Source organism: Triticum urartu, chromosome 6A, assembly GCF_056163025.1.
Source record: "Triticum urartu cultivar PI428250 chromosome 6A, HENAU_Tu73, whole genome shotgun sequence".
In the NCBI taxonomy this organism is placed as follows: domain Eukaryota; kingdom Viridiplantae; phylum Streptophyta; class Magnoliopsida; order Poales; family Poaceae; genus Triticum; species Triticum urartu.
This window is the reverse complement of record NC_141878.1, coordinates 107,256,072-107,270,649: the sequence shown is the minus strand read 5'-3', so window position 1 is coordinate 107,270,649 and position 14,578 is coordinate 107,256,072. Positions and strand designations below refer to the sequence as shown.

The 14,578-nt window shown below is 44.0% G+C and overlaps 2 protein-coding genes and 1 long non-coding RNA gene across 3 annotated transcripts; 2 read left to right on the top strand and 1 right to left on the bottom strand.

The window, feature by feature from the left end:
* Nucleotides 1-5,359: 5,359 nt before the first annotated feature.
* On the bottom strand, nt 5,360-14,532 carry LOC125515766 (uncharacterized). Its single transcript, XR_007287117.2, has 3 exons — nt 14,216-14,532; nt 6,400-6,522; nt 5,360-6,315 (listed from the first exon to the last, which is right to left on the bottom strand). It is a non-coding gene; the product is annotated as an uncharacterized LOC125515766 (long non-coding RNA).
* On the top strand, nt 6,522-9,709 carry LOC125515764 (tyrosine-sulfated glycopeptide receptor 1-like). Its single transcript, XM_048681264.2, has one exon. The coding sequence runs from the start codon at nt 6,726-6,728 to the stop codon at nt 8,880-8,882; it is 2,157 nt and encodes a 718-aa protein (XP_048537221.2). The 5' UTR covers nt 6,522-6,725; the 3' UTR covers nt 8,883-9,709.
* LOC125515765 (receptor-like protein 2) lies at nt 9,761-14,222 on the top strand. The gene has a single exon (XM_048681265.2). It carries the CDS (start codon nt 11,466-11,468, stop codon nt 13,611-13,613), a length of 2,148 nt encoding a protein of 715 aa, XP_048537222.2. The 5' UTR covers nt 9,761-11,465; the 3' UTR covers nt 13,614-14,222.
* Nucleotides 14,533-14,578: the final 46 nt, after the last annotated feature.

Sequence of the window (14,578 nt, the reverse complement as noted above, 5' to 3'; positions counted from 1 at the left end):
ATACCCTTACCGTCTGGGTTCCATGCAATGAAATCCTCAAAAGCTCCGACATTCAGAGGGATTTGGAGTATTCTCCTGACATCCACTGGATTAAAGATTGTTCGGACCAATTCTTCGTCCCATGTTTCTATCGTTGGATCGATGAGGTCACTCACGGAAGAAAGAATGGTTTGGCCTCGGTGTGATATGATTTTCCTATCGTGACTCGAGGGGATCCACGGGTATGTCCAAATATTCACGTTTTCCCCCATGCCAATCCACCAAATATATCCTAGCTTGAAGGTATCCAACCCTTTCATTATGGGTCTTTTACATCTGTATCCCTAACTCGAACCCACTACTCACATTTGCCCCTAATTCGCAAGCCTGCTCAAAAATACCCCTCCGCCGTCATGTTCCCTTATAGAATTGCCCTTCCGTGCCGTTTCCGTCCAGTCAAGGCTGTTTGACTGGTAAGCGGCCGTTTCTTTGACATTTTTGCCCCTCCGTCCTTACACCTGGGCCCAGGTCACCAGTTCACTCTCTCTCCCTCTCATTCTCTCGCCTGAGCCGCACGCTCTCTCTTTCTCCCCCAAATCGCCTCCCGCCGTAACCCTAACCCTAGCTCGCTCGATCCAACTCGCAAGGCTCGATCTCCTGATGGCAGCCATGGTGGAGCTTCAGATTTGACTCTGCGCGACACTCTACTACGGCGGCGGCGGCGGATGGATGGGGATAGTAGTTGTGGCGGCAGCGGCGGCGGCGGCGAACGAGGGAGCACACCGCAGCCACAGAAGCATGCTTCAGCGGGATAAGTTTTCTCTTCTAATTTGGCGGAGTCTCATGCCATTTGTAGTTCGATTTGGGATTTGTTGACCTAGTTCATAGTGCTCATGGCGTTGGGATCTGTCTCTGTTTTCCATGGTCATCGTAGGATCGACCCCGATAGAGCAGTTGGGATGGAATGTAGAATGGAAACCACACTTTTAGCTAGAGCTGGCACAAAAGCAACCAATACAGGATTCTCTTTTCCTTTTGTTGCTGACAATCAATGGACTTTTAGTCAGTTTAGATCTGCCATATGTGCTCAATATCCATGGGGTCTATATGATGCAGTGGAATTCAGGTACTGGGACATTGACAAAACAGCTTGGGTCCCTGTCCAGTGTGATGATGAGCTTGGTATCATGTTTGCAATACATGATTATTTCCCTGCTAAACTAGAAATCAGTGTCATACAAATGAAGAGAGGAGAGCCAGAGAGCAGAGGAACAAGATCTCAGTCTAGGTCTAGAGATAAAGGTAGGACCAGCCAATCAAGGGGCAGGAAAAAAAATGCTCATAGTAGAGGCAGCAGCAGTTCCATGCAGGCACCAGGAACACCTACTGTAGAAGTTCCTAAGAATGCATGTCCCTCTCAGAGTAGAGATTCAGTTGACCCCTATACTGAAGAGGGACTACCAGATGATTGGCCAAGTGATGATGAGGATGAAAAGTTGTTTCCACAGTTTGTAACAAGGAAGAAGGGCAAGGAGAAAGATGATGAGGGGGAAGATTATGTTCCACCCCCTGAAGGCATGTTTGCTGAGGCAGGTGAAGATGAGAAGGAGGAGGACAGGGACATGGGATACTCTGAAACATCTCATCTGCTGTAAGGTGCAACTGCTATAGATGTTCTCATTTCAATTTTTGCTTTATTTGATGTTCTCATTTCCTTTTTTGCTTTATTTGATGTTCTCATTTCCTTTTTGCTGCATTTAATGTTCTCATTTCAATTGTAGCCCAAGGAAGAACTACAAAAGGGCAGCTGATAGAGGGATGTCACCAGCCAAGAAGAGGCTCAAGTTTGCACCAGATCCTACAGTAGGATCTGTAACTGGAAGCAACCAGCTAAGCAAAGAAGTGAGCAAAACTGTCACCACAAGGAGGATTTCAAGGCTCTTAACTAACCCTGCTTGCAACACCAGGAGCAAGAAGATGAAAGACCTGTGACTGGAATCATGTAGGGCACTGCTGTTTTTGTTGTTCCTTTTGTGATGCTGAAATTATGAACTTATGTAATGGTGAACTTGTGAGATACTATCTTGAATGTGCAATGCTCCTTTTGTGACCTGCTAGTTTGGAATATTATGTGAGCTGCTATCTTGTGAGATGCTACTTTCAAATATTTTTGTGAGCTCCTATTTTGTCACAACAGATAATTTGTTCAAATATTTCAATCTATGCTATTTTTTCAGTCATCGATCAAAGCAAGATTCTTGATTCATTTCCAAATAGCAACATCACAACATTCCCAAATCACAGCATTGTCCTGTGATAATACATACCCACACCAAGCTCCATCACAACATACACTACAAAGAGAAATCCATTTAGTATGGATTATTAGACCACCTAGAAACAAATGTGGCCACAATGCTAATACCAAGAACTATGATAAATTCCCATGCTTGCATAAGCTCGTTCCTCTTTTTCATCTTCAGCTTCAGTTTCTTGTTCTTCTCGGTTAGATACATCACCCTCCTCTCTAAATCATGAGATTTTAGCCAGCTCTTCTCCAATCCTGCATGAAGCTCCTCAAATGCACGAGCAACACGTTCGGTCGGTGGCGGGTCAATCCATACAACCCACTCACATTCATCAGGAAGCTGCAAAATCAATGATCGAATTAGAAAGAGGGGAAAGAGCATAATCGAATCAAGCTTAAAAGCCAAACACTTACATCAAGAGGGCAGCCGAGAAACCTTCTGCCGGAGCTTGCTCCTCCCCAGGCGACACGACGAGCAGGAATAAGTCCGTGGCCAGGGCACCGCTGCATCGAGCGAACCTCAAGGCCACAGAATGTCAGATCGGGGATGTAAAACTCTGATTGAAACTGAACTATGCCAACACCATCAACCTAACAGCAGCAAAAAAACCCAAATTGATGAACCCTAATTTCGCAATATGCCCATCTCTCCCCCAAATCGACACTGAAACTTACATTGGCGGCCACCGACGAGCTCGTAGAAGACATCCCCGCCGTGCCCGCCGTAGACATCGCTCACCACGCCGTGCTTGACCTGCCCCTCTCTCTCTCTCCAACCGCGGAAACGCCCGATCCAGTACGTGCTCAAAAATGCCCCTGTCGTCGCGAGGAAGAAGAAAGAGGGGAGAGAGAGTGAACCGGTTAGTTGGGCCCAGATGTACGGTAGGAGGGGCAAAAATGTCAAAGAAATGGCACGTTAGCGGTCAAACAACCTTGACTGGACGGAAACGGCTCGGAGGGGCATTTCTATAAGGGCACATCACGGCGGAGGGGCATTTTTGAGCAGGCTTTGGAATTAGGGGTATATCTGATTAGGTGGTTCGAGTTAGGGACAGAAATGCAAATGGCCCTTTCATTATACTCTGCCAGGTGAAAGAGGCCCCATTTTTCAAAGTGGCTTGAAGAAGACTCACATTCGGGTAGTATTTGGCTTTTAGAACTTTAGCACATAAGGAGTCGGGGTTAGTAACGAGCCTCCAACACTGCTTCGATAACATTGCCAGGTTGAATGAGTATAGATCTCTAAATCCCATCCCTCCATCACATTTAGGATAACAAAGTTTCCGCCATGTGTACCAATGCATTCTCTTATGATCCTCATCATCTCCCCACCAGAATTGTGCTATCAAATCTATTATCTCCTTGCACAGACCCTTTGGTAGAGAGAAAACTGACATTGCAAAAACTGGGATGGCCTGAGCCACGGATTTTAATAAAATTTCCTTTCCTCCCGTGGAGAGTTGCTTCTCCATCCACCCATTCAGTTTTTCCTTAATTCATTCATAAAAGTGTCTGAAGCAATCACTCCTATCTGCTCCTACCATAGCTGGCAACCCAAGATATTTATTTATCAGATAAAGCCTCTGTATCAATGTGTAGTTCTTGGCATATTTCAGTCCTTGAGGAAGCTGGGGTGTTGGGGCTGAAGAACACACTTGATTTTGCAAGACTCACCAACTGTCCTAAACTTTCACAATAGGCCTCTAGAACATGCTGTAAGGAAGCTGCATTTAGAACATCTGCTTTCATGAGGATCAGAGAATCATCAGCAAATAAAAGGTGTGATACTGATGGTGCATTTCTGCACACTCTAATCCCCTCTATGCCATCAGCTTCTTCTTCAAACTACAATAGACTAGAGAGACCTTCTGCACAAAGAAGGAATAAGTAGGGAGATAGGGGGTCACCCTGCCTGATGCCCCTAGATGGGTAGAACGCCTCTGTTTCCTGGGAATTGAATCTTACTTTGTAGTTAACAGAACTCACACAAGCCATCATCATTTGGATCCATTGCTCATGAAAACCTAACTTGACCATCATATCATGCAAGAACGACCACTCAACTCTGTCATATGCCTTGTGCATGTCCAACTTAACTGCACATAGGCCCGATTGACCTCTTTTCTTGTTCTTTATCTTGTGGACACATTCATAGGCAATCAGGATATTATCTGTAATCATTCTTTCAGGTACAAATGCACTCTGAGTTGGGGAAATTATTTCAGGTAAAATATTTTTCAGCCTCAACGCTAGCATCTTAGAAATAATTTTGTAAAGTACATTACACAAACTTATGGGGTGAAATTGTGTTACCAGTTCTGGGCTATCAATCTTCGGTATCATGACAATTGTAGTATCATTCCATTCAGCAGGAATCTATCTGGTGTTGACAGCAGTCAACACTTCTTGTGTTATTTCATCCCCAAGGATGTGCCAAACCAAAGGCCCAGTTGGTTGGTTGGCTTCTTAATTAATCATCATAGTATGGCCCCAATACGTTCCGGAGAAAAAGCATGGTCCTAATGGCGTGGCTTCTTAATCTCAAAATAAAATAAAATTGCCTGGCTTCTTCTTAATAATATACATATTCGTCCAGTTAGCAACATGACGTATAGTACATGAGATGGCATCTGAAAAAAAGCAACCTGAGACGTGATGGTCATAGAATAAATTTTGGCAGCTGCAATGTGGAGTGTGCCGTATCCACAAGGTTACAGAGTGCTGCCATCCACTTGCTTGCATTTTTATGAGGGGAATACCTACTGGATTTTTTTTTTACAAAGGACGAAAAAGTAGTACTCCTACATGATGTTTACAGGAAGTTAGATATCCAGCTATGAAACCTAAGTGTATTAATCTTTCTTCTGGCTCCATGTAAGACCAAATTCATCATTTCTTACTTAAAGATTATATCATAATTCATACTCCCTCTGTTCCCAAATGTATGTCTTTTTAGTGATTCCAACAAAGGACTACATACGAAGCAAAATGAGTGAATCTTTACTCTAAAATATGTCTATATACATCCGTATGTTATAGTTCATTTGAAATCTCTTAAAAGACTTATATTTAGGAACGGAGGGAGTACATTTATAAAGATCAAGCAGCACTCCTTGAAGATGAACATAAGACCAGCATCATCTAAAGACAAGATCCGGCAAATATACTAGGCCAGTAAAGAATATATTATACCTGGATTCTATCACTGGTCTCACAAAAACTTTGATATTTCTCTCAACCAGAACTATATTATTATCCACATGTACAGTGATTCTTCTGCTCATCACTCTACGCTGGGAACAGAGCGTCAAAACAGCATCATCTAAAATAACCAATACCCAAAAAGAAATACAACTCTTTACACCAACTATATGTTCAACTAAACTGACCAGCAACCAGCCTGAATTCCAGCCTGTTGCAATCAACCATCCTTCCATTGCAAGTCCTCGCACGCTATCCTGTCTACTTGAGTTCACAATCAATGTTCCGGAATGACGCGCCGGTGAGTGAAGCCGGGGGAATGGAAAACAACAGCAGACGTACGCACCAGGCAACGCCGGCATGACAAAAGAGGCAAAGAACACCAGGTCACTGCATCCATGAGGCTACAAACTTGCCCCTTTTTTTGTTACCAGACTCTCAAGTCTTCCTTGACTAGACCTTTGACGCTTTACATAGTCTGTCAGGGCACATCAGAGGGGGCATCCCTTATTTTTCCACAACAAGCAAGCTGCATGTCACACCATTAAGTGCAAAAGTGACTACTCGGTAGTCGATAAAGAACTCCAGAAGGGCATCCTTGTTGATAGAAGCAACCATCTGAAGAATAAGCATCATGATAGTTTTACAAGAAAACTATGCAGCCCCTCCAGTTTTTACAGACCTTCACTTTTTCTCCGAAAAGAGGCATAACACCCGGCCTTCATTTGATATTGCACTTCACATACCTTCCCTTGGCCTTGCTCTTGTGCAGATCATCTCCTTGGCCTCTTCCTTTCTCGCAGGACAGTTCCTACAGACAAGCTGCTCTGTGTACATGCAAAATTTCAGTTCGCCTTGTGATGCAAAATCTTACGCTAGTAGACTCATTAGTGCAACTTGCAAAACCTTACGAAATCATGTAATGGAGCACCAGGTTCCTTGAGCTATAAATGGCCATTCTTGCCCTCAGAATGTTCCTTGACCAGACCACTAATGATGTACCAAGTCAGGGCACAGCATAAGCATCTGGTTTCCTTTTGTTTCAGGAAAACATGTGAGTTGCGTGCCGTATCATTAAGATTAGGAAACAAAGGTCCATGTAGAATTTAGTTACAACCACAAACTGGGGTGGCAGAGTCAATCAATTCAGTCGTTGCAAGGCGACCTACTTGCTACAAGTAACAAGTACATGTAGCACGCTCTATAATACTGTAGATGCAACCAGCTAAAGAAAACCATGCAGCCACTCCAGCTTTCACGCATGAGATACAACGGAAAACTACCGATAAGTTCCCTTGGCATTGCTCTTGTGATGCTCATGTCCTTGGCCGCTATCACTAGCTCCTGCACAGAGCAAGAGAAGGCCTCCCTCCTCAAGTTCCTCACTGGGCTCTCACAGGATGGTGGCCTTGCCGCGTCGTGGCGGAATGGCACAGATTGCTGCACGTGGGAAGGGATCACCTGCAGCATGGATGGGACGGTTACTGATGTCTCGCTGGCTTCCAAGGGTCTTCAGGGGTATATCTCACCTACTCTTGGCAGCCTCGCCGGATTGTTGCGACTGAATCTGTCAAACAACATGCTGTCCAGTGGACTACCACAAGAATTGGTGTCTTCCGGCAGCATCATAGCCATCGACATCAGCTTCAACCGCCTAGACGGAGAACTGCATGAGATGCCATCTTCAACCCCAGTGCGTCCCTTGAAGGTACTGAACATCTCCAGCAATTTGTTTGCAGGACAGTTTCCATCCTCCACATGGGGGGCCATGAAAGACCTGGTCGCACTCAACGCCAGCAACAACAGCTTTACTGGGCAACTACCAACTCATTTCTGCACCAGCTTTCCATCCTTGGTTGTGCTTGAGCTCTCTTACAACCGATTCAGAGGGAGCATTCCACCTGAATTAGGTAGCTGCTCCATGCTCAGAGTGCTCAAGGTTGGCCACAACAACCTCAGCGGGACTCTCCCAGACGAACTCTTTAATGCTACCTCTTTGGAGTTCCTCTCTTTTCCCAGGAGTGGTTTACAAGGAATACTTGAAGACACATATATTGCCAAACTCACTTTTTTGGTTACCCTTGATCTTGGAGAGAACAACTTCAGTGGCAAGATTCCAGAATTTATAGGCCATCTCAAGAGATTGGAGGAACTCTATTTGAACAGTAATATCATGTATGGGGAGCTGCCATCAACTCTAGCAAACTGCACAAATCTCATAACCATCAACCTCAACTGCAACAATTTCAGCGGACAACTCACCAAGGTCAATTTTTCTAGCCTACCCAATCTAATGTCTTTAGATCTTATGCGGAACAACTTCGATGGCACAATTCCAGAAAGTATATACTCTTGCAGAAAACTAATTGCACTGCGACTATCTTCCAATAAGTTCCACGGCCAGTTAGCAAAAGGGCTCGGCAATCTGAAGTCCCTGTCGTTCCTGTCACTTTATAATAATAATCTTACAAACATAACAGATGCACTTCAGATTCTTGGAAGCTCCAAGAACCTCAGCACCCTTCTTATTGGGCGTAACTTCAGGCATGAGACCATGCCAGAGGATGACACCATTGGCAGTTTTGAAAATATTCGGTTTCTTGGTATAAGTGATTGCCCATTATTCGGAAAAATACCTTTCTGGATATCAAAGATAGCAAATTTAGAGATACTAATATTGTCTAACAATCAGCTCACAGGATCGATACCAGCCTGGATCAAAGCTCTAAGCTATGTCTTCTACCTTGACATATCAAACAACAGCCTCACAGGGGAAATTCCAACAACATTGACCGATATGCCAATGCTAGAGTCAGCCAAGACAGATGCCAATTCGAACCAAAGGGTCTTCATACTGCCTGTTTATCCAACTCTATCACATCAATATCGCCAACCTTTTGCTTTCCCTAAATTGCTGGATCTAAGCAATAATAAGTTCACTGGTGAGATCCCTTCGACGATCGGTCAATTGAAATCCCTCTGTTCACTCAATTTGAGCTTCAACAACTTAACAGGTCAGATCCCAGAATCAACATGCAACCTCACAAGCCTGCAGGTCCTAGACTTGTCCAACAACAATCTCACAGGTGCGATCCCAGCTGCATTGGACCGCCTGCACTTCCTTGCAGCGTTTAACGTTTCTGACAATGATCTAGAAGGTCCTATTCCATCTGGAGGCCAGTTCAACACATTTGGGACTTCTAGCTTTGACGGGAATACAAAGCTCTGCGGATCTATGCTCATTCATAAATGTGGTTCGGCAGAAGCACCTCCTGTCAATGTTCTGACAACAAAACAAACTGATTACAAGGTGGCCTTTGTGATTGCCTTCAGCACGTTCTTTGGTGTAGGGGTGTTGTATGATCAGATAGTCTTATCTAGGTATTTTGGCTAGTACTACTACAGTTTACGTATCTGTTTACGTCAATTTCGTTCAGGTTAGGCTGCTATTCAGGTTTAGCAACATGTCCAGCAAATAAGCTTGTCATCTATGTGTAAGTCATAATTATGGCTGCAAAACATTATCGGATTAAGAGTGATGCCATCTCATGGAGATGTAGAAGTATATATGTAATAATGTGGGGCAGTTTAAACTGAATTGGTATTAATACAATGGATACTCTGACCTTTCCGGGGCTCTCTATAACTCTTTTCAGAACATAAAAACCACTGTAAGTTTAAAGTTCACCATTTCCTTTGCTTGCTGAACAACAACAATGGAGCCATGCTAAAGTTTTAGGTTTACGGGTAAGTAATGAACAAAATAAAATGTATGGTCAAGTACCAGTGCACCACTAACCATAAGTTGTCACTACGTATGAAGCAGCACATCCAAAAATTCCATCACAAAATCTTCTCAGAGTTTGTTAAAACGAGAGACTGCAGCTGCTACAACAATGGAGCACATACTGTAGGAGTGCATCCCAATCTTTTGAGTTTTGAGTACACGCAAAACTAACTAGTAACTACGTGCCCCATTCTTTTTCCAGCAAGTTAATTGCACGACGTACCTTGGGAGCGCACGTCAACAACTTAACTACTCTGCTTCCCTAGCATCATTCTCTCGGCGCATGTAGTCCACTCTGAACTCCAAGCAACTGCTGCACCAGGGCTAGTCCTCTTTTTTCTCTCTTGGGCCGGTCTACTTGACTAAAACTGGGAGGAAAGATTCTCAAAGAGAAAAGTATACTTTTCGTCCCTCAACTCTTGGTGAAGTCTAGATTTGGTCCCTCAACTTCAAAACCGGACAACTTGCACCCCCAACTATCGAAACCGGACAAGGTTCGTCCCTGGACTCGGTTTTGACCGGTTTTCGGTGTTGACTCACCCCGGTTTTGACCCGTGCTCACTCATATTCCTGTACTTCTTTTTATATCCGTGAACTTTTTGAAATTCACATACACTTTTCAATTCCGTGTAGTTTATTCAAGGTCGCGTATTTAAAAAAAATAAACATACTTTTTTTTCAAATCAGCGAACTATTCTGAAATTCGCGTACTTTTTTCAAATCCGTGATTTTTTAACTTTTACGTACTTTAAAAAAATACGCATATTTGAAAAAGTACATGAACTTGGAAAAAAGTACGCAGATTTAAAAAAAGTACACAAATTTTTAAAAGGTTCACGTATTTGAAAAAAGTAACCAAATTTGAAAACAGTACGTGAACTTAAACTGTAGGCAAATTTGAGTCGGAACGGAAAACCGGGGTGGGACAACACCAAAACCGGTCAAACCGTGACCAGGGATGAATGTTGTCCAGTTTGAGAAGTTAAGGGTGCAAGTTGTCCGGTTTTGGAGTTGATGGACCAAATCTAGACTCCGACAAGAATTGAGGGACGAAAAGTATACTTTTCTCATTCTCAAATTAATGATAAGTGGGATCAATAGCAGGAAAAACACATCATGTATCTTTCGTTTGCATGGCAATGACTGCCGTTTTCTGAAAGCCCTATATAGTAAGAATAAATATCACAAAACCATAACTTTTGGGTTGGCATATCAAGAATAAATATCACAACTTCTGGGACAAGGTTGTTTTACAGTGCTCAAACAATGTTCCGACAGTTCCTAACAGTCAAATTGACCACTCCACACTGATCAATGACAGATAAAGAACTAGAAAGAAGGCCCACATGAAAACATAGCTAAGGGCACCAGTATTCAATCACAGGATCCAAGGTGGCATGAAATTGCAGTTTAGAATCACACATATCAAAGAGGACCTTAGCTGTGTTCATTGGTCCTCAAAAGGTTCTGTTGACACACTACATAACTATTGGCTACTTCCATGAATCGTTTCCCAAAATTAAGTGCATACGGCATGGATAGCTTAATTATGGATTAAAATTAATATAGCGAGACTGATTCTTGTTAAATTACATCTATAGAAAGAAAGAAATCTTGACTATAGGTAAGTGACAATGAGATGAGCTTGCTTCTTATTCGGTCTTGGAAAAAAAGAACAATAGATACCACTTGTTTATTATGCACAATTAGATAACATGGCATGTAAATCCAGTTTCCTGCCGATCCAGTTGCACCTAGTGGGTTCTTTTTTTAAAAAAAAAAAGGGAAGTTGTTGTCAATAAGTTGTAAAAAACGTATCAGACCTGCTGAAGTCAAACCAAATACAACGAAGCTATATACATGATGTTACTCGAGTGTAAAAAGATTCATGCATTATTCAGCAACGACCCCTTCATGTAAAACTGGTAAGCGAAACGGACAGATTAAGTATTAACACGACAATTACTGCTTGGAAGTCAGACTTACCAACAAACTTAGATAAGCCAAGCAATAGCAGCTAATCCTTAACCCAAATTTTCTTTTTATAACTAACAACCAGATTCCGGATCAAACAAAATGGAGAGCAGAGCAGGTTGTTCCTTTCCTCTCTTGTTCTTTCTTCATCAGATAATTTAGCACTTCATCCTAGCAGACCAAACTTAGTTTCCTAGCTAGTTTCTCGAGAAAACCATGCAGCCTCTTTCTCGTTCACACAGGAACCAGTTTCCCATACCTTTCTTTGGTTTGCCCATTGTTCTACTAGTCTTCTTGGCTTCTCCCACCAGCTCTTGCACGGAGCAGGAGAAGAGCTCCCTTATCCAGCTCCTTGATGGGCTCTTGCAAGACGGCGGCCTCACGGTGTCATGGCGGAGCGACACAGACTGCTGCAGCTGGGAGGGGATTGTCTGCAGCCCTGATAGGAGGGTCACTGATGTTGTGTTGGCTTCTCACGGCCTTGAGGGGCCCATCTCGCCGTTCCTTGGCAACCTCACCGGCCTGTTACGTCTCAACCTGTCGCACAACTCACTGTCCGGTGGCTTGCCACTGGAATTGGTATCATCCAGCAGCATCATTGTCCTTGACGTCAGTTTCAACCGCTTGACAGGAGCTCTGCACGAACTACAATCTTCAGCCCCTGACCGACCTCTGCAGGTACTGAATATCTCGAGCAACTTACTTACAGGACCATTTCCATCCACAATATGGAAGACAATAGATAATCTGATAGCACTCAATGCCAGTAATAACAGCTTTACTGGGCCGATACCAAGTGATTTGTGCAATAGTTCACCATTCTTCGCTGTGCTTGACCTCTGTTTCAACAAATTCAGTGGCAGCATTCCCCCAGGGCTTGGTTATTGCTCCATGCTGAGAGTGCTCAGGGCCGGCTACAACAACCTCAGTGGAACACTGCCAGATGAGCTCTTTAATGCGACCTCGCTGGAATACCTCTCTTTTCCTAACAATGATTTACATGGTGTTCTTGATAGTGCTCGCATGATACGCCTCAGAAATCTACGAATCCTTGATCTTGGGTGGAATAACTTCAATGGCAGTATTCCAGATTCTGTAGGTCAGCTCAAGAGATTAGAGAAGTTCCAATTGGGCCACAACAACCTGTCAGGGGAACTACCGTCGACTCTGAGCAACTGCACAAATCTCAAAACAATTGACCTCAAGAGCAACAAATTTAGTGGAGGACTAAGCAAGGTCAATTTCTCCAACCTGCGCAATCTAAAAACTTTAGATCTTTGGTCAGACAACTTCACAGGTACAATTCCTGAAAGCATGTACTCATGCAGTAATCTGACTGCACTGCGGCTATCTAGCAACAACTTACATGGGCAGCTCTCTTCGAAAATAAGCAATCTGAAGTATCTCTCCTTCTTGTCACTTGGTAAAAATAATTTCACAAACATTACAAATGCCCTTCAGATCCTTAAGAGCAGCAAGAACATTAGCACCCTGCTTCTTGGGTACATCTTCAAAGGAGAGATAATGCCACAGGATGATAAAATTGATGGTTTCGAGAATCTTCAAGTTTTGGACACTGGAGAATGCAAATTGTCGGGAAAAATACCTCTATGGATATCAAGGCTCACAAAATTGGAGGTGTTAGTTTTAAGAGGCAACCAACTAACTGGCCCAATACCAGGCTGGTTTAAGTCCCTAAGCCAACTCTTCTTTATGGATGTGTCAAGCAACCATCTTACAGGAGAAATCCCATTAACCTTGATGGAGATGCCAATGCTAAAATCAACTGATAACTCAAGCCATTTGGGCCCAAGGGTCTTCAAGCTGCCTGTTTATACTGGCCCACTACTTCAATACCTTGTGGTTACATCTTTCCCAGTAGTATTAAATCTAAGCAACAACAACTTCACAGGTGTGATTCCCCCACAGATTGGTCAGTTGAAAGTTCTTGTTGCACTTGATTTCAGCTTCAACAAGCTATCAGGACAGATCCCAAAATCAGTAAGAAATCTCACAAACCTGCAGATCCTAGACTTGTCCAACAACAATCTCACAGGTGCAATCCCAGCTGCATTGAACAATCTACACTTCCTTGCAGCGTTTAATGTTTCTGACAATGATCTAGAAGGTCCTATTCCGTCTGGAGGCCAGTTTAACACATTTGGAACTTCTAGCTTTGATGGGAATACAAAACTCTGCGGGTCTATGCTCATTCACAAATGTGGTTCCGCAGAAGCACCTACGGACACTATTCTGTCAACAAAACAAACTGATTACAAGGTGGCTTTCGCGATTGCCTTCAGTGCGTTCTTTGGTGTAGGGGTGTTGTATGATCAAATAGTCCTATCGAGGCATTTTGGCTAGTAGTACTCCAATTTACGTATCTGTTTATGTCAACTTTGATCAGGTTAGGTTGCTATCCAGGTTTAGCAACATGTCCAGTAAATAAGCTTCTGCTCTAGGTATGAGTCATAAACTCATAATTAGGTCTACAAGACATTCTAAGAGTAACGGTTATTCTATTTCTGGGAGATGTAAAAGTATGTAATGCTGTGGGACTGTTTAAACTGAAGCAATATTAATAAAATGAAAAGTCGAAATTCTCAACTCCGCTGTAACTCTTTTCGGAACAGAAAAATCAATGTAACCTCAATTCATCATTTCCTTTTGCTTGCTGAACATTGAGCAATGCGTAACACTGGAGTCATGCTAATTTTTTAGGTATACGACTAGTACTAGGGCACCGCAATCTGTGAAACCGTACGAAGCAGAGAACGTCCAATTTTGTGCATCCCAAGGTTTTGTGTGCCCACGACGCTAATCTGTAGCCCAAACTATACGGCGGTTTACAATCCGATTCTCATAAACTAAGAGTGATCCAACGACATCTGTAGCTACGCGCCACGCGCCCCATTCTCGATTCGGGCGATTCTTTTCCCAGCAAGTTAATTTGCACGACGACGTACCTTGGGAGCGCGCGTCGACGGCCCTGCTTCCCTTAGCCTCCGTCCGCGGGCGCGGGCAGCGCACTCTCCGCCGCCGCTGCGCCGGGGTCACGGGCTCACGGCGAGTTCAATCATCGTCCTCCCTGGGGGGAGCTGCGAGAGGTCACCGAATGCAACCCGAGCCGATCCCCTTCCTGGCCTCCGGCCACCGGACGAGGCGCCGCCCGCCGGCGTACCAGGTCACCGCGTGTGCAAAGTGCGCTCCGTCTGCATCGGGCCAGGTACTTCGCATTGGAGGCCAGGTGGGCCGGCTGCGGCGCGGCAGGGCTCAGCCTCCGTGTGGCTGTAGGCTGGCCCGAATCGGGCGTGTCGAGCTCTTCTTGT